Source organism: Mauremys reevesii, linkage group 6 (genome assembly GCF_016161935.1).
Source record: "Mauremys reevesii isolate NIE-2019 linkage group 6, ASM1616193v1, whole genome shotgun sequence".
In the NCBI taxonomy this organism is placed as follows: Eukaryota; Metazoa; Chordata; order Testudines; family Geoemydidae; genus Mauremys; species Mauremys reevesii.
The window spans coordinates 129,468,941-129,490,898 of record NC_052628.1 but is presented as its reverse complement, the minus strand read 5'-3'; the positions used below and the strand labels follow the sequence as shown (position 1 = coordinate 129,490,898).

The following is a 21,958-nucleotide window of genomic DNA, read 5'->3' as shown; positions in this document are numbered from 1 at the left end:
GAGGAGGCAGCACCCCCCGGCACCCACCATTGGGGAGGCGAGGGAGATTCCTGGACCTGAGAGGGGCCCTAGGGAGCTCATGCAGTGACAGTGGTGGGAGTGAGTGTGCTGCTGGGGGGGCGGGAAAGGGGGGCTCCTCCCCCAGAGCTTGCTGCTGCTGGCAGGGCAAGGGCTGGGGGAGTCCTCCTCTCTGGCCCCTGTCCCGGAGCAGCCTACCTGCACCTCAAGCTCATCCCCCGCCCTGCCCCACCCCAGAGCCCACACCCTCAGCCAGAGCTTTCAGCCCCCCTCAATCCTCTACCCTAGCCCTGAGCCCCTCCAACACCCCAAACACCTTATCCCCATTCCCAGCCAGCGCCCTCACCCCCCCCCACCCCAATCCTCTCCCCAGCCTTGAGCCACTCCACCACCACAAACCCCTTAGCCCCAGAGCCCTCACCCCTACACCCCTACTTTTGCCCTGAGCCCCTCCCACGCCCCTCACCCCTCATCTGCAGCCACGCCCCACAGCCCTCACCCCTGCACCCCCTCCTATTCCCAAATTCCCTCCCAGAACCTGCACCCCAATCCCCTGCCCCAGCCTAGGTCCTGCACCCCCACTCACCCAAACTCCCTCCCAGAGCCTTGGGCAAGTGGGGGGCAGAGTTTGGGGGGGCAGAGTTTGGGCAGGGGTGGGTTCTGGGCACCACCAAAATTTCTAGAAACCAGCCACTCCGGTGGTAGCAGATGACTGAACAAGGAGTAATGGTCTCAAGTTGCAGTGGGGGAGGTTTAGGTTGGATATTAGGAAAAACTTTTTCACTAGGAGGGTGGTGAAGCACTGGAATGGGTTCCCTAGGGAGGTGGTGGAATCTCCTTCCTTAGAGGTTTTTAAGGTGAGGCTTGAGGAAGCCCTGGCTGGGATGATTTAGCTGGGGATTGGTCCTGCTTTGAGCAGGGGGTTGGACTAGATACCTCCTGAGGTCCCTTCCAAACCTGATATTCTATAATTCGGAACTGAATGAGAGATAAAACATTTGAAAACCTGCACGGGTACAGGTATCAGAGGGGTAGCCGTGTTAGTCTGGTTCTGTAGAAGCAGCAAAGAATCCTGTGGCACCTTATAGACTAACAGACGTTTTGCAGCATGAGCTTTCGTGGGTGAATACCCACTTCTTCGGCTTGCATCCGAAGAAGTGGGCATTCACCCACGAAAGCTCATGCTGCAAAACGTCTGTTAGTCTATAAGGTGCCACAGGATTCTTTGCTGCTTGCACGGGTACAGAACATCTTTTGTCACCACATTTTGCTGTGGTCATTGATGAAACCAGGGGATTTAGCAGGCTCTCATATTACTTCATTTACAGGGAGGGTGACTCTCCCAGGAGCTGAGGGATGGAGAATATCCACCAATTGACTGTTTTCCTGAACAAATGTTTCTTTAATATCTAAGACTGGCACCACGCATCTGAGTGGATCCTGATACAATATGAAATCCTGACGTGCCAGAGATGAGAACCGTGTCATCTGGTGATGAGAAAGAAGATGGAAGTGAGATGAAGGGAATCCCTTGTGGGATAACATCCGACAGCCCTCATGCAGTGGTAGGAACAGGGCCAGGGGTTCCCTAGGGAGGTGGTGGAATCTCCATCCTTAGAGGTTTTTAAGGCCCGGCTTGACAAAGCCCTGGCTGGGATGATTTAGCTGGGGATTGGTCCTGCTTTGAGCAGGGGGTTGGACTAGATACCTCCTGAGGTCCCTTCCAAACCTGATATTCTATAATTCGGAACTGAATTAGAGATAAAACATTTGAAAACCTGCACGGGTACAGGTATCAGAGGGGTGGGGGAGGAGGAGGAAGGGGGGTGGGGGTCTACCCCGTGCAGTGGAGGAGAGGAGGAAAGAGGCCAGGGGTCTCGCTGTGAGGTGTGGAGAGGTGGGAGGGGCCAGAGAGGGATTCCCCTGGGGGCAGTGGGGGAGGAGGAAGGGGGCCAAGGGTCTGGTCTCCCTAGGGTGATCAGATGTCCTGATAAAATCAGGACTGTCCTGATATTTAGCTGTTTGTCTCACGTCCCAACCGATGTATGGTTGGGACACCATTTGTCCCGATATTTTGCTTCGGCAGCGGCACAGCAGCATTTTTTATTCTTTTTTTTGCCTTTGGCCAGGGGCGGCTCTAGGCACCAGCAAAACAAGCTGGTGCCTAGGGCGGCCAAATCTAGGGGGCGTCCTCTGCGGCCGAGGGGGGGCGGCAGGCTGCCCGGCGGACCTGCCGCAGTCATGCCTGCGGGTGGTGTCCCGGCGCCGGGGGAGGACCGGACCTGCCGCAGGCTTGACTGCGGACGGTTCGCTGGTCCCGCGGCTCGGCTGGACCTCCCGCAGGCATGACTGCGGCAGCTCAAGCGGAGCCGCCGCGTCCGCAGCCGCGGGGGGTACAGCCGAGCCACGCGGGACCAGCGGACCCTCCGCAGTCATGCCCGCGGGAGGTCCGCGGCTCCGGGGCGCCTCCCGCGCATGACTGCTTGGGGCGGCCAAAACGCTAGAGCCGCCCCTGCCTTTGGCAGCGTCACCCCCATGTGTCCCGATATTTGGTTCTTGTCATCTGGTCACCCTACGTCTCCCTATGTGGTGTCGGGGAGGGGATCATGGAAGGATTCTCCATGGGGCAGTGGTGGAGGAGACTCAGAGGAAGGGGGTAGGGGAAGTGTGAGGGGGCATGGAGGGGTTTCCTACAGGGTAGTAGAGGAGGAGGAAGGGGGTGGGTCTCCTGTGTAGTGTGGGGAGGGGTAGTAGGAAGGGGCGGGGTCTCCCGGTGTGGTGTGGGGAGGGGTAGTAGGAAGGGGGCGGGGTCTCCCGGTGTGGTGTGGGGGAGGGGTAGTAGGAAGGGGGCGGGGTCTCCCTGTGTGGTGGGGGAGGTGGGAGGGGCCCCACGGAGCAGCAGGGGAGGCTCCCTGCGCGGTGAGGCAAAGGGAGGCGGAGGCGGGGCCGGGAGGGTTCCCCGGACGGAGCGAGGCCCCGCCCGTTCCGCCTGACGCCGCGCGCCTCTCGGCTGTCCGGGCATTGCCCGCGCCCTTCTCTTCGGCGCATGCGCAGCAGCGGCACGTCGCGTTGGGGAAGGTGCTGTTGGCGGCCGCGGCCTGAGCCCGGGGGGTGCGCGCTCCCTCCCCCGCCCCCCCCGCCAGGTGATGTGCGCGAGCTGGTCGAGTATCGCGGGGCGGGGTCTCTGGCGGGCGGGGCCTGGCTGCTGCTGGGTCGGGGGCGATGGGGAGGGGCGGCTGTGGGGACGGGAGCGATGGGAGGGGGCTGCTGGGTTGGGATGTGATGGGGAGGGGCGGCTGCTGGGACGGGGGCTATGGGGTGGGGCGACTGCTGGGACGGGATGTGATGGGGAGGGGCGGCTGTGGGGACAGGGGCGATGGGAAGGGGGCGGCTGCTGGGACGGGAGAGATGGGAAGGGGGCGGCTGCTGGGACGGGAGCGATGGGGAGGGGCGGCTGAGGGGATGCGATGTGATGGGGAGGGCGGCTGTGGGGAGGGCGGCTGCTGGGACGGGGGCGATGGGGAGGCGGCTGTGGGGATGCGATGTGATGGGGAGGGGGCGGCTGTGGGGAGGGGCGGCTGTGGGGACGGGGCGATGGGGAGGGGCGGCTGAGGGGATGCGATGTGATGGGGAGGGGCGGCTGTGGGGAGGGGCGGCTGCGGGGACGGGGGCGATGGGGAGGGGCGGCTGTGGGGATGCGATGTGATGGGGAGGGGCGGCTGTGGGGACGGGGCGATGGGGAGGCGGCTGAGGGGATGCGCGTGATGGGGAGGGGCGGCTGTGGGGACGGGGCGATGGGGAGGCGGCTGCTGGGACGGGATGTGATGGGGGCGACTGTGGGAGGAGGCGGCTGCTGGGACGGGGGCGATGGGGAGGGGCGGCTGTGGGGATGCGATGTGATGGGGAGGGGCGGCTGTGGGGACAGGGGCGATGGGGAGGGGGTGGCTGCTGGGTCGGGCTGTGATGGGGAGGGGGCTGCAGTGGGGACGGGAGCGATGGGGAGGGGGCGGCTGTGGGGAGGGGGATGCTGGCATGATGAGGCAGAAGGAGCTGGGGCCTGGGGCCATTGTGTGGGGAGGCCCCCCGGGGAGGGCCAGGGCTCTGTGGGGGGCTGGTGGCAGGTGCTGACGTCTCCCCTTTCGTGACTGTAGGTCACTGGCCATGGAGGGCACAGGGCCCGCGGGGGAGACACCCCCGCTCTCTGCAGCCATGCGGGCAAAGATCGAGCGGAATCGCCAGCGGGCGCTGATGCTGCGACAGGCCCGGTTGGCCGCCCGGCCCTACCCTGTTGCCCCCAGCGAAGGTTTGCTCTGACCCCTGACCTCTTCTTGCCTGTTTCCAGGTTGTGTGAACTGAGGGCCAGATTGTCCTGGTGCTTGTGGTGTTGGCCCACAGCAGGCAACATCACCTGGAGTGCACCACAGTCACCAAGAGCCGCTCCTAGTACTGTGTGAAATGAAACTGGTTACTTGTAGCCACTGCAAAGGCACCAGCTGGGTCCCAGCATGCCTTGCTCCATCCGGGTAGTCTCCACGCTGACCTGAATGGTGCATGGCATATGCCATGGAAGCTCTTGGGCCTGCCCAGAATAACAAGTTAGTGCATTGTGTACTTAAACAAAGCTTGATGAATCACTTGGTGATTCATAGAATTGGAAGGGACTATCTAGTCCAACCCCCTGCTCAAACCAGGACCACTCCTCAGACAGACTTTTGCCCCAGAACTCTAAATGGCCCCCTCAAGGATTGAGCTCATAACCCAGGCTTTAGCAGGTCAATGCTCAAACCACTGAGCTATCCCTCCTGTTCATTCCCTTTGGGGCACCTGGTACTGGCCACTGTCAGTAGACAGGCTACTGGCTAGATGGACCTTTGGTCTGACCCAGTCTGGCCATTCTTACATTCTTATGTTAAAACAATCTGCAAGTTAAAGCCAACTGATATAGATGTTAGTAGTACTGAGTCATATTGGCTTATATTCTAAGTAGCAACGAATCATGGGACGGGAAATATGAATGGTTGACAAATGGAAAAGGCCAAAGTTGGCAGGGCAAACGAGCGTTTAGGCTTCTAAAAAAGTAATGCTTACAACTGAGAATATAATTGATTAAAACTAAGAAAAATGAATAAAAATTATTATCTTGTTATGGCCAAGCCTGGATAAAACTGATTATTCATACTCATTCTATGAAACTTTCTTAATCTGTTTTTTCCCATTTGTGAAAATACTTCAGAAATGTGAGTTTACCATGTTATTTAAAATATATTTTTAAAAGTAGCATTATCTTTGTATTTGGATCACAGAATACAACAAGAATTTACAGGTATAATTTACACTAACTTAAAATGTTTTGGAGAGCAAAGGTGTCCAGTTTGTTGATTTTTTTGTTGATTTGCTTTTTAACAAGCCTAAACATTCATTTGTTGTGGCAACTTGCGCTTTATGAGCTTCATGGGTTTTCTGTTATATAGTTGACAAATAGGAAAAGTCCATCTGGCAAAGGTTAAATCTTTTTATATGATCACATAGTTCAACGTGCATTTATTTGGCTGTAGAATTTACTTCTTTCAAAAGGCTTTTCAGCTTCACCTTGTACTAAAGCTTTTGCACTTTGGCTCCCAAGTATAGAAAAGTGCTTTATTAGAGTCCTGCTTTTTAACACACCTCTCTGTTTGTTTCATTTAATTTGGGTAAAAGCATGCACCTTATAATTTCAAAATCGAGCACTGTGCTGAGACGCACAACTCAAAGATGTTCTTCAGTGATATTAAGATTGTCTATGGACCTTCTAAACTAAGGACCACCCCACTGCTCTCATCAGACAACACAATGCTGATTAAAGATAAAGAAGGCATCAACGAAAGATGGCGAGAACACTTTAGCAACCTTCTCAATAGACCATCAACCGTGAATAATAACGTCCTCAATGAAATTCCACAACAACCTGCTCTGACAGATCTTGACTCTCTGCCCACTATAGATGAGATTAAGAAAGCTGTTAGCCAGATGAGTTCAGGAAAAGCTCCTGGAAAAGATGGGATACCAGCAGAGATATACAAAGCAGCAGGTCCAGCAGCACTAGCAGCGTTACACAGCATGATCATCAGCATCTGGGAGGATGAAAACATACCACAGGACCTCCGCGACGCTACTGTTGTCTCTCTTTTCAAGAACAAAGGCAGCAAAGCAGAATGTAGAAATTATAGAGGCATATCCCTCCTCTCCGTTGGAGGGAAAATCATCGCCCGCATCATCTTGAACCGCCTAATAGCCAGTATTTCTGAGGCAAATCTACCTGAAAGTCAGTGTGGTTTTCGACCTGGCCGGAGCACAGTCGACATGGTGTTTGCTGTCAGACAAATACAAGAGAAGTGCATTGAATAGAACATGCACCTGTATGCTATCTTCATAGATCTGACAAAGGCATTTGATACCATCAACAGGGAAGCCCTTTGGACTATTCTAACATGACTTGGCTGCCCAAGAAAATTTGTCCAGATTATATGCCTTTTTCATGACAGCATGACAGGCGAAGTATTGTCTGATGGAGCCACATCTGCCCCCTTCAACATCACCAACGGCTCCTGTCTTATTTAATCTGTTCTTTGCATGCGTCCTCAACCATGCAATGAAAGATCTGGATCGAGGTATATATTTGAAATACTAGCACAATGGTTCACTTTTTGACCTCCATCGCCTGAATGCAAAGACTAAGACAGCGCAGAAACTCCTTCTTGAGGTACTCTTTGCCGACGACTGTGCCCTCATAGCTCACACTGAAAATGATCTTCAGCACATTGTCAACAAGTTTGCCGAGGCCTCGCAACTCTTTGGACTAACTATCAGCCTCGGAAAAACAGAAGTTCTCCATCAACCTGTACCTGGATCAAATGCTTCTGTCCCAAGTATCTCCATTGATGGCACTCAGCTTAAAGTAGTGGAGAACTTTAAATACCTGGGTAGTGTCATATCCAGTGATGAATCACTGGATAATGAGATCAACGCACGAATATCCAAAGCAAGCCAGGCACTTGGCTATCTGCGTGTCAAACTTTTAAACCACCACAACATCCGCATGTCAACAAAACTGCTTGTGTACAGAGCTGCTGTTCTTTCATCTCTTTTGTATGGGTGTGAAACATGGACACTATATAGGTGTCACATCAAGCAGCTCGAAGCATTCCACATGCATTGCCTCCGCAACATCATGAAGATCCGCTGGCAAGACAAAGTGCCCAATCTTGAGGTCCTCGAGAGAGCCCAGATGACAAGCAACGAAATGATGATCATGAAGTCACAGCTACGTTGGACCAGTCATGTCAGCCGCATGAATGCCAACAGAATCCCCCGCCAGCTTCTCCATGGTGAGGTCTCCCAGGGCATCTGGCATATAGGTCGTCCACGGAAACGTTACAAGGACACCGTCAAAGCCAATCTGCAGTATAGCAGTATCAAACCCAGGGACCTTGAGGACGCCGCCAGCGACAGAACACAGTGGCGTGCAACAGTCAGAAATACCTGCATCGCCTTTGAGGAAGACTGCTGCCGGCGTCTACAAGAGGCACGTGAACGACATCACAGAGCACCAGCAGCGCAAAACCCACTGACCGCGAACTTCTCATGCACCATCTGCAGCCAAATGTGCACCTCTAGAATTGGCTTGTATAGTCATCAGAGGGCACACCATGAGACCAACAATAGATGATTTGCTCCGATTTGTCATCGGATTGATGGACTACCAAAATAATCTCTGGACCCATGCATTTAGTTGGGAATTGGTCCTGTTTTGAGCAGGGGGTTGGACTAGATGACTTCCTGAGGTCCCGACCAACCCTGAGATTCTATGATTCTCTGATCGCAGGCATTATGTATAGCTAAGGTTAAGATTTTGTCATGGTTATTTTTAGTAAAAGTCAGTGACTGGTCACAGGCAATAAACAAAAATTCACAGAAGCCCTTGACCTGTCCCTGATTTTTACTAAAAATAACTGTGACAAAATGGGGCTGATGGGGTATAAGAGCCCTAGCCCAGCTGCAGGAGGGAAGAGGGAGGTCCAGCAACCAGAGTGGCTAAAAATCAATGATTTAAAAAATTTTAAAAAAATCAGATTTTTTTGATAAAATGCTTTTTGAGGAAAAAACCTATCTAAAGATTGTTTTCATTAAGATACAGTATAGCTCAAAGATATCTCATCATGGAATAGGGATTATAAATTCTAATTCTATAGTATGAGACAATATAGTTATGTAATGTTTAAGAAAAGTTTTGTAAATGAGTTCCAGTAGTTCATGGATTGGGGACCCAATCTTATGGGGTTCCAGGGGTTTCTGTATAGATTATTTAGGTTAATCTTTCTATCTACCCAATGGGACTCAGTGCTCAGTCTAAAACAGTGGTCCCCAACGCAGTGCCTGTGGGCACCTTGGTGCCCATCAGGGCATCTATGTGCGCTCGCATACTGGCCAGCGGATGAACATCCACCGAAATGCCGCCGACAAGCAGTGTCATCCAGAGGCGTTGCTGCCAAAATGCCGCCGAAAATCGCTGGATGATGCTGCTTGTCAGCGGCATTTCGGCAGCGACGCCTATTGACATTGTCGCTTCTCGGCAGCATTTCGGCGGATGCTTGTCAGCCGGCCACAGTCCGTGGTGGCTCTTCGTCTGGCACCCGCCAGACAAAAAAGGTTGGGGACCACTGGTCTAAAAGATACCATCAGAGATGCTTAGTTTTGCAGTTCTTGAACTGTGGATTTGTGTCTCCAGAGACATCATGCTTGTTAACAGCAAAAACGTTTTAAAATAAATAATATATAGAGGTGAGAAATAACAGACCTCAACTCTGTTGTTGTTCTGCAAATTTGTGTACACAGAGTCAATCCCTTACCTCTCTCTAAAAGTGCAAAGTTTCAAAATGTTCAATTAATAGATTACTGGGGGCAGAATAGATCTGGACAAGGAGAAGAAGTCTGGAGATAAATGTGAGAAAGGAGGGACGGGCAGTAGAAACAAAAATGAAACCATTTGAGCAGCATATTCCATAAGTCTTGAGGTCTTTCTGAGTGTAGCCTTCATTGATTTGAGATCTACCATACCATTCTCTCACTAGAAGGGAAAACCTGTAATAGCATCAGGCCATAAAAGAGACCCAGTTTGGGAATGTTTTAATGAAGTTCCTCTGGTGGGTAAGACAGGCATGCGTGCAAAATGCAAACAGCGCAACAAAGAAATACAAGGCTTGGTTTCCTGAATGAAATACCATCATGAGAAGTGTTCCTTCTCGGGAGGAAGCTGCGTTAAAGATGATGAAAGGAACATGTTAGAACATGCAGGATCTTCAGGTTGGTAAACTTTTTTTTATTTCATACTTCTTTCTTAAGGACTTCCTGTCTTCCTTCAGGACTATTCTTGAATTCTCATGTTTGAGCAAAAATATAGTTGTTACTCTATGGTACTATCATTTCAGATGTAGTTGTGATAAAAAATAAGTAGCTGAAATAGGCAGAACTTCCTTTTACAATGTCACCTTTAAAGTAGTGCTGAGTTTCAGTGAATGCAATGAGTAATACTAAATGAGCAATATGGTAATAATAATTAAATAACTGCATTGACTTATTTTGTTTAGGAGAATCCATCCTCAACCTACAGGATTCTGAAGACTATCTACCTTCAAGATCACCATCATTTTCTATAGTTTGAGTTATCTGCCAATGATAGTGTTTCAGTCACATCATGTATGTCACATAGCCACAGTATATCACCTGTAGCAAAAAGAAAAAAAAATCTCTATCACCCAAAAACAACCATAGATAAGTTTTTTATAAGAACCAGCAGATTACAAAAAGAGGTAATTGATGAAAAAATTACCTGGTTTGTTTATGCAACAAATTTTTCTTTCCGTATGATTGAGAACCCACACTTCATTAACATGGTTCAGTCATTAAGACCAGGATACAGTCCACCCAACAGAGCAGATGTCACAGGCAAATTGCTGGATAAAGTGTATGAAAGAGAAATTGAGTGGTGTGCAAAGGTCTCGAGGGTGAAATTGTTAACTGAGTCTTGACGGTTGGAGCAGTGTCCACAATGATCCGGTTGTATGTGCTTGTGTGATAACAGAAGAAGGGAATGTCTTCCTTACAGAAACAATTGATACATCAGGAAATGCATACACAGCAGAATACTTAACAAGAAGTAGCAGTAACAGCTATAACAAGCTGTGAAAAAAAATTCAATTGTCTAGTACGCAGCTTGGTCACAGACGATGCTTCAAATGTATCCAAGATGAGAAAAAGAAGATTTCGAAGAGAGTCCCAAGCTAATAAAATACGGTTGCAATGCTCATTTGATGCACCTCTTAGCCAGACTTCAGTGTCCCAGAAATAAAGGCTAATGTTGTTGAAATTGCAAAATACTTTCGTAACAACCACTTTGCAGCAGCTGCTCTGAAAAAAGTGGGAGGAACCAAGCTAACTCTCCCACAAGACATGCGATGGAACTCAGTAGCGGACTGTATATCAAGAACTGACCTAATCTGATAGTTTGTGAACAAAATTGTGAAAAAATAGATGGCACTGTCACAGCCAAAATTCTCAACATTGGGCTTAAGAGAAATGTTGAACACATGCTGAGTACCCTGAAGCCTATTTCTGTAGCTTGAACAAAATGCAGGGAAATAGCTTTTTTATTGCTGACGCTGATGAAATTTGGAAGGAACAGAGTGAGATCTTAAAACGAGAAATATGCAATGACAGAGTTAAATTACAAGCATTAAAAAAATGAATGGGACAAGCATTATCTCCAGCTCATTTTCTTGCAAATATTCTCAGTACTCGGTACCAGGGTCAAACCTTAACTGCTGAAGAAGAGGAGTTGTCTATGACATAGACATCCAGCAATCATCCCTCCATGATGCCAACTATAATAAACTTCAGAGCCAAGGGTGAACCATTCAAGAAATGTATGTTTGCTGATGATGTTTTAAAGAAAGTGACACCAGTGAACTGACAGAATTCACTTAAGCACTTGGATTCAGAGACTGTTGAAGTGATAATCTCACTTTTAACAGCAGTAGCTTCTTCTGCCGGTGTAGAAAGAATATTTTCTTCCTTTGGACTAATTCATTCCAAATTGAGAAATCATTTGGGACCTGAAAAAGCAGGAAAGCTTGTTTTTCTTTTCCAGATTATGAACAAACAGGAAAATGAAGGTGAAGATGGCTGAGTTAGCTGCAGAAGCCAATATTTTAAGTTTCTCATGTTGACCTAGCTGACATAGTCAGTTTAATTTTTTTTTAAATATTTCATTGAACTATTTTAGTTAAAAACAATTTTTACAAAAGCAATCCTGATTTTAAAAAACTTGAATGTTTAACTAAATTTAAAAATTCATATGCTTGTTTTGTTAAAATATTATATGTTTGCTGTTGAAGAAAAAAATCCAGAATATATAACGTTGTTTTAGTTAAATAAAACAGTTTAAATTTCTGTCTGGTGGTGATCTCCTAATACAGCATGGCAAGAATAATATTTGGATCCTCCCAATATTAATGATTAACCTGTTGAATTGGAGATAGTTCACCGCCCAATGACTTCATAAATATCTGCTTCAATTACCTTTGGTAAATGAAATAGCCAAACAATCATTCATTTTCTGATATAGTTGTAAAACTAATCTGAGAAGTTTTCAAAATAAATCACTTTAAAAATTTATAGTGTGTACCTTCTAAAAATGAAACCTACATCTATCTCTGAGTTACGAAGAATATAAAGGTTATAACAACCAACAAGAATGCACTTTTATGTAGAAATCCATGATTAAATTGATTCTTCCTAACTAGTGATTTAAATCGTGATTTAAATCAATTTGGTTTAAATCAAATCCACCCTGCCAGCAACTGCTATCCATGGTGGCTCAGCTGCAAGGAACCCCTGCCACCTGTGGTGGCTCAGAGCTGCAGGTTTGGTTGCTTGGAGCTCCGGGGTCCCCCCACCAACCCCGGTGGCTGGGAGCTGTGAGGGAGGGCTGAAGTGGAAAATGTCACAGGTCTCTGGAAGTCACGGAATTCGTGACCTCCGTGCCATAATCTTAGCCTTAGGTATAGCTTTCAAGAACAGTCTTCCACCAAGTTTGGTTCTTTTGTTGCTTTCCTTGCTCTGCAGTAACAAATATAGTGTAACCTATGCATGTGTATTTTCCTTTGTAGGACAAATGAATTACCTTCAGTTGTTAGAAACCAGCCCTTAGAGTTGAATGATTCTCCACGTACCCTGCATGTCCTGGTCTCTTAGATCTATGAGTAGTATTGGCAGTGTATTTTGAAAGCAGAAAGATCTCCATGCTAGCTCATGAATGTTGGATGTGAAAGTCACATTTTGCAATTCTTGTAGCCTTTAAATATGTTGACTTCTCTTGTTTGTCTTTTCAGGAAGTGCTAAAGTTAAAGCACCTCCAAAGATAATTGACACAGGAGGAGGGTTCTTTTTGGAAGAGGAGGAAGAGGAGGAACACAAGGTTGAGAAAATTGTCCATCAGCCAGGTAAAACATGATTAATTTTGCAGAAAATGGCTATATTGCTCATTTATAGTTAATATGAACACACTACTAAAATGAATAAGCTGTTCCATTTTGTGGCACGCTAGCTGAACAGGAATTATGAAAAGTCAGTAATGGCATCAGAGAAACCTGAAATACATTTGTGTGCAAAATGTATACATCCTTATGTATGGAAAGCTATTTGTCGGTAGTGAAAATGGTCATGTATTTTTCAATAACCAGACAGACACTTAATTTAAGATAAATAAATGTCTGATGGGGGAAAGTGAGGATCCTAAGTAACAGAATAGGCACAGTCTGCACTCTTCTGGGTGCTTACAATTTTTACCTAGTATATTCTGATTCCTCATTCTCTAGTAACAAATACTGATGCAACAGTCCCCTGCTGTATGAAAGATTTGAACACACTTGATCAGATCCTTAACTGGTGCAAATCAACATCTCCATTGATTTCAGTGTACAGTCAATTGCTTGACCACACTTTGGTTTGTTATTTTGTTAAGAAATATACTTGAGACTAAATAACCGTCAGACAGGCTTCATTAATGCGGTACAGGAAAAAGGTTCTATATGATGCCAGTCTCGAAAGAGCAGACTTGTGCAGCAGAGTTACGGTGTGCTCCCCAAAGTTACACCTCTAAAGCAATCCTTTTATACACTAAATTGTTGATCAGTAAAAGGTGTGACGGATTGGACCCCTTGGGAAGTCACCTGATGTGCTGAGATACCACTGAGTCTACCTGTTCTGCCAGCATGGGCCCCCTTTACCCTGTCTTGCTGAGCCAGGCTCTTAAAACCTCCTCTAACACACCCACAGGCAGGGCCACATCCAGCTGCAGATCAGCTCTGGGAAGACTCAGTTTAAGGGACTTGCGCCAGCACTCAGATGTCCACCTCCCTTGGAGTACAGACCCAAAGCTATATTATATTCGCCTCTTCCCTCAATGAGGAAGAGGGTATGCACTCTGTTAGAAATCACATAAACTGGGTTATATTATAAACCAGAAATAAATGTATTAACTATAACAGGTATATTTTAAATAGTTAAGGTGGTAGCAGACAGAACAAGGCAGATTACTAAGAAAATAAAACAGAGCATGCAAAGTAAGCTTAATACACTAAAGAAACTGATTACATATAAGTTCTCACCCTAAATGTGGTTCTAATAATATTCTTCACAGGCCAGACACCCTTCCAGCCTGGGCTCAGTTCTTTCCCCCAGTTCAGTTTTACTTGTTTCCAGCAGTCGTCTCGGGTTGGGTAGCAGGGAGAACTGACTACCTGGATTACCTCACTCCCCACCCTTAAATAGGATGTCCTTTGTTTCCTAGTTTGACCCCCCTTCCCTTACAGTGGAAAGTTACAAGAAGTCCCAGGTAATGTTTTAGCATCAGGTGACAAGACCACCTGACTCTGTAGGGCCCTTATAGCCATTCTTCACAGGCTGATCCACACGTTCACTAAGCTCTTTTAAAGTCCATTGTCCTGCTGATGGGCCATCCGCCCTATCTAACTTTTCCATTGTTGTACCTGAAGTGTTGGCAGTGGGCGTCACCCAAAGTAGCATAGTTGAAATACAGATACATAGTCAATATTCCTAACTTCAGATACAGAAATGATACATGCATACAAATAGGATAATCACATTCAGTAAATCGTAACCTTTCCAATTATATCTCACATGAGCCATCTTGCATAAAGTACATCTGTTATGTCATAGTCACATCATAAGCGTATTTTCATAAAGAATATGGAATGACACATCACAAAAGGTACCATGTACATTATTTGAAACTGAATTTAATTAATTAGCTTTCTACCTTGTTGGTTCTGGTACCATGGTGTAGCTTTTTATCTTTTGTTCTGACCGTATGCATTCCAGGTACTAAGGGCCATAAAGACACCTCTTAGGTTTGTGTGGGTAACTCCTTTCCTGCTGCTATGAGGAAATAATTGAATGTCCAGATACTAACAGTTTTCCTATCTACTCAAGCCAAGGCTTACTTCAGCTAATGCAAGGTGTTATGGGATACTTACATAAGTGAACAGGATTATGGTATAGACCAGTTTAGGGAATATCACTGTTATAATATTTGTGCTTAACGTTATTGGTGCTTCTTGCATACTAATATATATATGGTGCAGATAATACATAATATCAGTGATATTTATATACTAACCAGCATATATTAGTCAGCAATGGGGCTGTACCAATTTATTACAGCTGAGGATCTGATCCATGGTGTCCAGTAGTACCATTCTAGCAGTTGGTACTTGCTTAGGAGTCAAGTCAGCATTGTGTCCCATTACACAGTTAACAGCACTTCTTGTCAGTCACAGAAAGGGTGCTGTCTCAAGAATGATGGACTCAGGCATCAGGAAGTGGCAGGAGCAATAGGGAAGGTTCAAGTCAACTGATAGAAGGTAGGCTAACTGCGGCAGGGAATGAAACTAAATGACAAAAGTGAAGAAGGGTGGGACGGGTGCTATTTTCTTGGCTGTTAAAATGCTTCCAGATTGCATCATTTCCCCACACTTTTCTAGGGAGGATCCCATGCATGTCCTTCAGCCCTACCTGCATTTTCTCCCTCCCCACCTCTAAATTAATGAATAAAAACCTCCACCAAAACCAACTTCTTCCTTTGTGATCTCTTCTTGCTTCATTCCATTGTGAATCAGCTGAGGGCAAGTAATCACCTACAGGACTTTGCCACTGAATCTCAGCTGTCAATCATGCTGCCCCAGATGCTCCAATATTTAAAATGTCAGTAGGTGGGATAAGGGCATCTACACTTCCGCCATTGCTGTTCAGCCACTGGTAACTTCATTGTATTATTGTCCTAATAAAAATAGCTTTATACTGTTACTAATTAGTGGGAGTGTGGTCTAATAATTACACAGCCTAATGCTAGAACTCGATTTTGAGACATGCTGAGCACCGACACTTTCCAGTATGAAATGCAAATTGGGATAACATTTACTTTTTGCTAGATTAGGTCTGCTATACATCTGAGTCTATAATTAGAATTGTCTGATACTTGAATGTCAACAGTTCTAGAGTTTTAAAAAAAAAATCTAAAATGTAAAGCTTCTCATTTGGTCTGAAGCAAATAGAAATGTATTGAACGTATGGTTAACTTTATGTTCTTCCACTCTAACCTGGTGCCATGTTAAGGGAACACTTCCCATATCTGCCCTATCTGTAACAATCTAAACCAGAACCTCTTCTTGCAAGCTGTGAGTGTGCACGTGCACACATGCATACACTTTGAATGTTGAAATCGGAGAACTCCTTTTTAGAACTTTTATTCTTGGGATCTGTTACTTGTTATCTTGAAAGATAAAATGGCTTCAGTGGGACTCTAGACAGACAGAGGTCCATCTGCAAGGATCCAATTGCAAGATCATGGCCTTAGTTTGTACTACAGAATTTTAGAAAACTCTTCAGAAGGGAAAACATGAATAGTGCGGCGATATAAAAACCACATTGTAAATTAATGTTAAGCTCTAGTAAGCTCAACCCCAAATACTTTACCTAATTAAAATTATTTGTTCCCTTCTATTAGGACCTGTACTAGAATTTGATTACCTTATTTGTGAGGAATGTGGCAAACAATTCATGGACTCATATCTCATGCAGCACTTTGATTGGGCAACATGCGATAATTGCAGGTATTGTAAATAATGGGCAAAAACTGGTAAATTATTAAATTAACTATTATTTTACTAGAATCAAAGTTTGATTTTAATGATTTATACAGTTCTGTTGTAAAAACTAATTTACATTAAGGAGCTATCAAAGGAATGTTATTGATAAAATATTGTCAGCTGGAAAATTTATATGAATAGAATTGAATAAGTTTGTGTTTTTCACAGTGGAAGTGCAAAAGAACCACAGCTTTCACACATGCCTCTTAGTGCACGATGTGAAAAAAATACATAGTATGTTAGAAATGTATAGTCTCTTTACTTTACAGCATTCATATTGCATTGTTTAAATATGGTAATAGAGATTATTAGCCCATCAAGATTATTACATATGTTCAAAGGAGTGAAATTAGTAAATAACAGATCAGCCATGCAAAGATATATTTTTTAAAAACCACTGTGGTAGAAAAAGTGTTCAGCTATTTAAATATTCAAATTTAACAAGACTTTTTATAGCTTCTGTAAGTTGGAGTAGATCTGTGATGGGGATGGTCAACTGAGTTAGCCCTAAGTATATCTTTTAAATGTTGAAAACTGAATGTTGAATAAATATTTTTTGATGTGTTTATTTATTGAATCTTGTAGCCATCACCTGACTGAATCTGACTGAATCCACTGTTCTTTTTCCCACTGACATATGGCAATTTTTAAAATTTCAGTATATCTATATATTTGTAGCAAATTGGGGAATATATTAAAATTATCTCCCTGATAAGGATTTAACTTACGTAATCATTTGGGCATATGATAAAGAGAGTCAGGTGATACTTTGGATCAAGACAAGTGAAATAAATTTTTCAGATGCTCACTAGTACCTTATGTACCCAGAATGTTCATATTGGCTCATTACTTATCCAATAAATGAACACTTTTAAATTAAATTTTGCTTAATTTTATTATTCCTTGTGCTTGCCAAATGTCTTGCATTTGAAAACTGCTTTGGCTGTATAATTTGTATTTGAAACAATGAAGATTTGAAAGTATAGTATACAATTATCCCCTCTTGTAGGAAAAACCTGTGGGAGGAGACAAACTCAGGTAGAAGCTTTGTGGTGATCCTGGTAGGAGCCCATTCTCCTTCCCCTCCCCGCCCCAAACAAAAAAGAAAAATCCAAAACACCAGAGGGGTTTCTACATTAGTGTGTTGATATTGGAGTTCAGGAGGACTACTTGTATGCCTAAGTTTGCAAGATCAAGGGCCCACATTACAGTAGGAGTGTAAGGTGCATTGTACAGTACATAACTGAACTTTAATATTAGCCTGTTACATAATGCTTTTCGCCTGTCTCTTAAAAAAAAAATCTGTTTCAGAGATGTTGAAGGTAAGCATAAGCTTATAACAAGGACTGAGGCAAAGCAAGATTACCTTCTTAAAGACTGTGACTTAGATAAGAGAGAACCGGTGCTCAAATTTATTTTGAAGAAAAACCCTCATAATTCACAGTGGGGTGACATGAAGCTTTACTTAAAATTACAGGTATGAAAATGTTTGTAAATTTTTCAAAATATATGGTCCTTTTTTGCGTTTTCATGACATTACCACTACCATCCATAATTTAATCATTGTGGTACTGAACCCAGAAGCGTTACCATTTAACAAAGCTAAATATGTTGTACAGTACATGCGATAGAATTTCAATTGTCCCTGAAATAAATGGGAAAGGTTGAGTTTCTCCTATTCAGTAAGGAAGTTGTTTAGTGATAACAAAACTGACAACTAGTATGTTGCAGAGGAAAAAATAACTTATCTTTACTGACACAGAATCTATATGGATCTGTTCTTTGAGTAAAAACATTTGCAACCCATTTGAAAAATATCAAGTTGCTTAAAGACATGTATATCTTAGAAGAAAACAACTGTCTTGAAATATGTTGGATCAATATTTTGATTCCCTTAGAAATATAATTCATGCCTTAATATTCTTAAATGTGGATGCGTGAAAAATCAATTAGAGTTGGATTAGGCTCTTAATTAGTAGGTAACTCTGGTTTTCCATGCATGAAAATCCATTTCAAACAAAGTAACCTCTCTTTTGTTTTATAAGGAAGCTTTATTAATGTGTGGGAGTGTCACAGGGTGCTCTACTCACAGCTGGGTGGCACCCCTTTCTGGGATTAGCTCCACCAGGTTCAGTGCCCACTTTCCAGTCTTCCACTGTTGTTGCTCTCCTCCCGCTCATGGAGTCACAGTACAGCTGCTTCATGACTCAGCCCTCCAGTCAGGTCACACTGTGATTTCCCCTTCCACAGGAGTCTTTCAAAAATCTCTCTGTACAATCAGCATCAGGCAGTCCTCATGCATGCTTCCCTGACTATGTCACTCCCACAGTGATTCAGGCAGTCTTCCCCTTCACTGGTTTTAGCAGTACCAATCCGCTGTGGATGGTACGGGAACCTGGGCCCACCCTCTATTCTGAGTTTCATTCCAGGGCCCTACAGCAAGCAGTTAAGGTTTGGGTTGTCACCAACCCTACTGCTCTCTTCCCTAAACTACTTCCTACCATGTTTCTTTAAACTCTTTTTTTCCCCAGCCTTCCCAGTCAGACCCATCTCTCTCAGGCCTACTCGATAAACCCTTCCTCATAGATTCCTGTTCCCCCTTCCTTCTCCCTTACCGCAGGGAGAGCGACTGCAGGGTTCCTCCCTGTTGCCAATCTCCTGGCTTTATAGGTGAGCTTCCTTCGAATTAGCACTCTCTACATCAGGGGTGGGCAAACTTTCTGGCCCGAGGGCCATATCTGGGAATAGAAATTGTATGGTGGGCCATGAATGCTCACAAAATTGAGGTTGGGGTGCAGGAAGGGAAGAGGGCTCTGGCTGAGGGGTGTGGGCTCAGCGGTGGGGCCAGAAATGAGGAGTTCAGGGTGCAGGAGAGGGCTCCGGGCGGGGGGAGGGGGGAGGGCTGTGGTTGGGGGGCGGGCTCTGGGGTGGGGCTGGGAATAAGGAGATTGGGGTGTAGGAGGGTGCTCTGGGCTGGGACCAAGGGGTTCGGAGAGCAGGAGGGGGATCAGCGTTGGGGCATGGGGAGAGGCTTGGGGAGGCGCATACCACAAGCAGCTGCCAGAAGCCGTCGCACATCCCTTCTCCAGCTCCTATGCTGAGGTGCAGCCAGGCGGCCCTGTGTGTTGCCCTGTCTACAGACACCACCCCTGCAGCTCCCATTGGAGTGCTGGAGGGGGCCATTGGAGCATGTAGGAGCTGGAGTGGGGCCATGCCGCAGCTTCCGGGAGCCATGTGGAGCGGCCCCCGACCCTGCTCCCTGGCTGGAGCGGGGCAAGCCCCAGATGCTGCTCCCCAGCGGGAGCTTGAGGGCCAGCTTAAAACAGCTGGCGGGCTGAATCCAGCCCATGGGACATAATTTGCCCACCCCTGCTCTACATAGCCTCAGTCTCCCTTGTTTGCAGCTTAATTGGATGATTGGGACCACTTGGCCTAATTCAGCTCATTCAGGGGGGTACACTCCACACTGCTATCACAGGTAATGGAAGAGGGATTGTTGGTGGGATATGGCAACACAATAAAAGTGTGTAAAGGAGAGTTCTATTCTAAACTAGAGCAGCTTATCTTTATCATTTCAGGGTAAAAAGGAATACACTTGTGGTCTATCCCATAGGTAATAAAACGTTCGCTTGAAGTTTGGGGTAGTGAAGAAGCGTTGCAAGAAGCAAGAGAAACCCGCCAAGATAATAGAGAGAAGATGAAACAGAAAAAGTTTGATAAAAAAGTTAAAGGTAAATGGTTAGAATTTAAACAATGATTTTTTTTTTTAAGGTTTATCTTTTATAGGCCATGAAATAAAACCAGGTAGTAAATGTTTGCTTCTGGACATGGAGAGTCAATGTAAATAATTTTTTACTACAGCTTCAGCTAGAGTAGTGTCTGTCTGTATTCATCTTTATTTCCACATCTAGTGATGTAGTGGGAAACGGACACTTTAATAATATGGCCAGATGAAAATGTGCATAACCATTAGAAATATAGACACAACTTTGATAATTCAGTACCACTGTTGTCTTGTTTATGTTCCGTGATGTACCCCCACAATATATCGTAAAGCTGCCTATCCAAATAACTTTTTCCTCACTTTGTTTGAATGAGAACATGTATTTTGTCTCCAGGAGCCTATTTTTGCCATTACTTATATGCATGCAGCAATAGCAGTGGGAATTGACTGTGTATGAAAGCCGAATTAAACTGTAAGGTACAACATGCCTTTCCTTCCCTAGATTTAGAACATTCAGCTCTGCAGTTTTTACTTGCCTGCATTGTCTTTCTAGGTAAATATATTGAATACCTTGCAGTTTAATATTGAGGGGAAAGATGTTAATAGCAGAGATCCAGTTTGAAAATATATTTTAATGAGACCATAGTGATGTAGGCTTCTTAATAGCAGTATTATATTGATGTAAGAAAAAGGCTATGCTGGCATGTTTGGGTTTCCTTTACAGCATCTGTAATTTTGAGGCTTTATGCAGAGGTCCTGAGGTGGATAAGAGGTATGACTGAGGAGTGATGAGAAATTTTACAAAATTACTCCTTTTAACTCCAATTTACCAAATTAAGTAATTTCAGGAACAAACATTATACATAGGTAATGGGGCCTCAGATACTCACAACAAAGTCTGGCATATGAGATCACATCTTGGTTTTGTAAATCAAAAAAGTCAAAATTAAAACCTGGGCGCCTGGCAGCTTTGAGGACTCCTATGTTTAGTTTCACATAGCCTCCCCTATTTTATTACAAAAAAAATAATAATACCACACATAGCCTCAGTAATAAACTTGGAAGAATAACTAACCCAAATGCTCTTTCAGAGCTATTGTAGTCTCTTCATACAAGTAGTCCGTGTGGCTTGAATGGCAATACTTGCATGAATAAGGCAGTCAGAATTTGGCTCTAGATATGTTTCAGAAACAACAGACATTCTCTCAGAATACATAGTAATGTGAGTCTCCCTAAATACTGAGTTTCTCGTCCCTTAATCTGTTGTGAAATCATAGGATATCAGTGTTGAAAGGGACCTCAGGAGGTCATATAGTCCAACCCCCTGCTCAAAGCAGGACCAATCCCCAGACAGATTTTTACCTCAGTTCCCTAAATAGCCCCCTCACAACTCTGGGTTTAGCAGGCCAGTGCTCAAACCACTGAGCTATCTCTCCCCTCTTTGTTTGGTCTCCTCACAACGGTGTTTGTCCTTAGTGCTGACTCTCTTTTTTTAAATAACTACCATTTACTTACCATAGACTTTGTTGACATTTTTCATCAGAGCTCCGTCGAGCTGTTAGGAGCAGTTTGTGGAAAAGAGGAACAGGTTCCCACCAGCATGAGTACGGACCCGAAGAAAACATTGAAGAAGATATGTACAAAAAGACATGTACTATATGTGGCCATGAATTAACATATGAGAAAATGTAATAGCCCTTGATTGATTTTACATAAAATGCACCTTTTGTAATGTTAATATTTTGTATCAAGTAAAATAAAAATGATTGAAAGTAAATCTTTGTGCAGGATCGCACAGAGAAAACAGTACTCTCTAATCACAGAGGGCACTTTTAGACAAAATGGGTGATTTGTGACAAAACCCCTGGCTTAAATTGAGGGGTTTTGATGAGTGGTCAGCTGGCTGTTGGGGCTGTAATTTAAGGGTATGTCTACACTGCAATTAAAAACCCGG

General features: G+C 45.0%; 1 protein-coding gene across 7 annotated transcripts; it reads left to right on the top strand.

Annotated features, from left to right (window-relative positions):
- Nucleotides 1-1,365: 1,365 nt before the first annotated feature.
- Nucleotides 1,366-21,781, top strand: XPA (XPA, DNA damage recognition and repair factor). Of its 7 annotated transcripts, none has more exons than XM_039544485.1 (8): nucleotides 1,560-1,583; nucleotides 4,170-4,321; nucleotides 12,444-12,554; nucleotides 16,139-16,244; nucleotides 17,592-17,757; nucleotides 19,894-20,011; nucleotides 20,507-20,557; nucleotides 21,548-21,781. In XM_039544485.1, the coding sequence occupies exons 1-8, from the start codon at nucleotides 1,576-1,578 to the stop codon at nucleotides 21,694-21,696; spliced, it is 861 nt and encodes a 286-aa protein (XP_039400419.1). In that variant the 5' UTR covers nucleotides 1,560-1,575; the 3' UTR covers nucleotides 21,697-21,781. The 7 variants fall into 7 exon arrangements, 5 of the variants coding, with proteins under 5 accessions (XP_039400423.1, XP_039400419.1, XP_039400421.1 ...); XM_039544486.1 differs by lacking the exon at nucleotides 1,560-1,583 and adding an exon at nucleotides 2,971-3,161 and having other exon boundaries at nucleotides 21,525-21,781; XR_005600368.1 differs by lacking the exons at nucleotides 20,507-20,557; nucleotides 21,548-21,781 and adding an exon at nucleotides 18,812-18,950 and having other exon boundaries at nucleotides 1,366-1,583; nucleotides 17,592-17,602.
- The last annotated feature ends 177 nt before the right edge of the window (nucleotides 21,782-21,958 follow it).

Bases quoted from the DNA above. Each gene is read 5' to 3' on its own strand.
- XPA (XM_039544485.1), top strand. The intron at 17,758-19,893 runs GTATGAAAATGT...TCTATCCCATAG, and splicing joins AGCTTTACTTAAAATTACAG to GTAATAAAACGTTCGCTTGA. The intron at 20,012-20,506 runs GTAAATGGTTAG...TTCCTTCCCTAG, and splicing joins GTTTGATAAAAAAGTTAAAG to ATTTAGAACATTCAGCTCTG.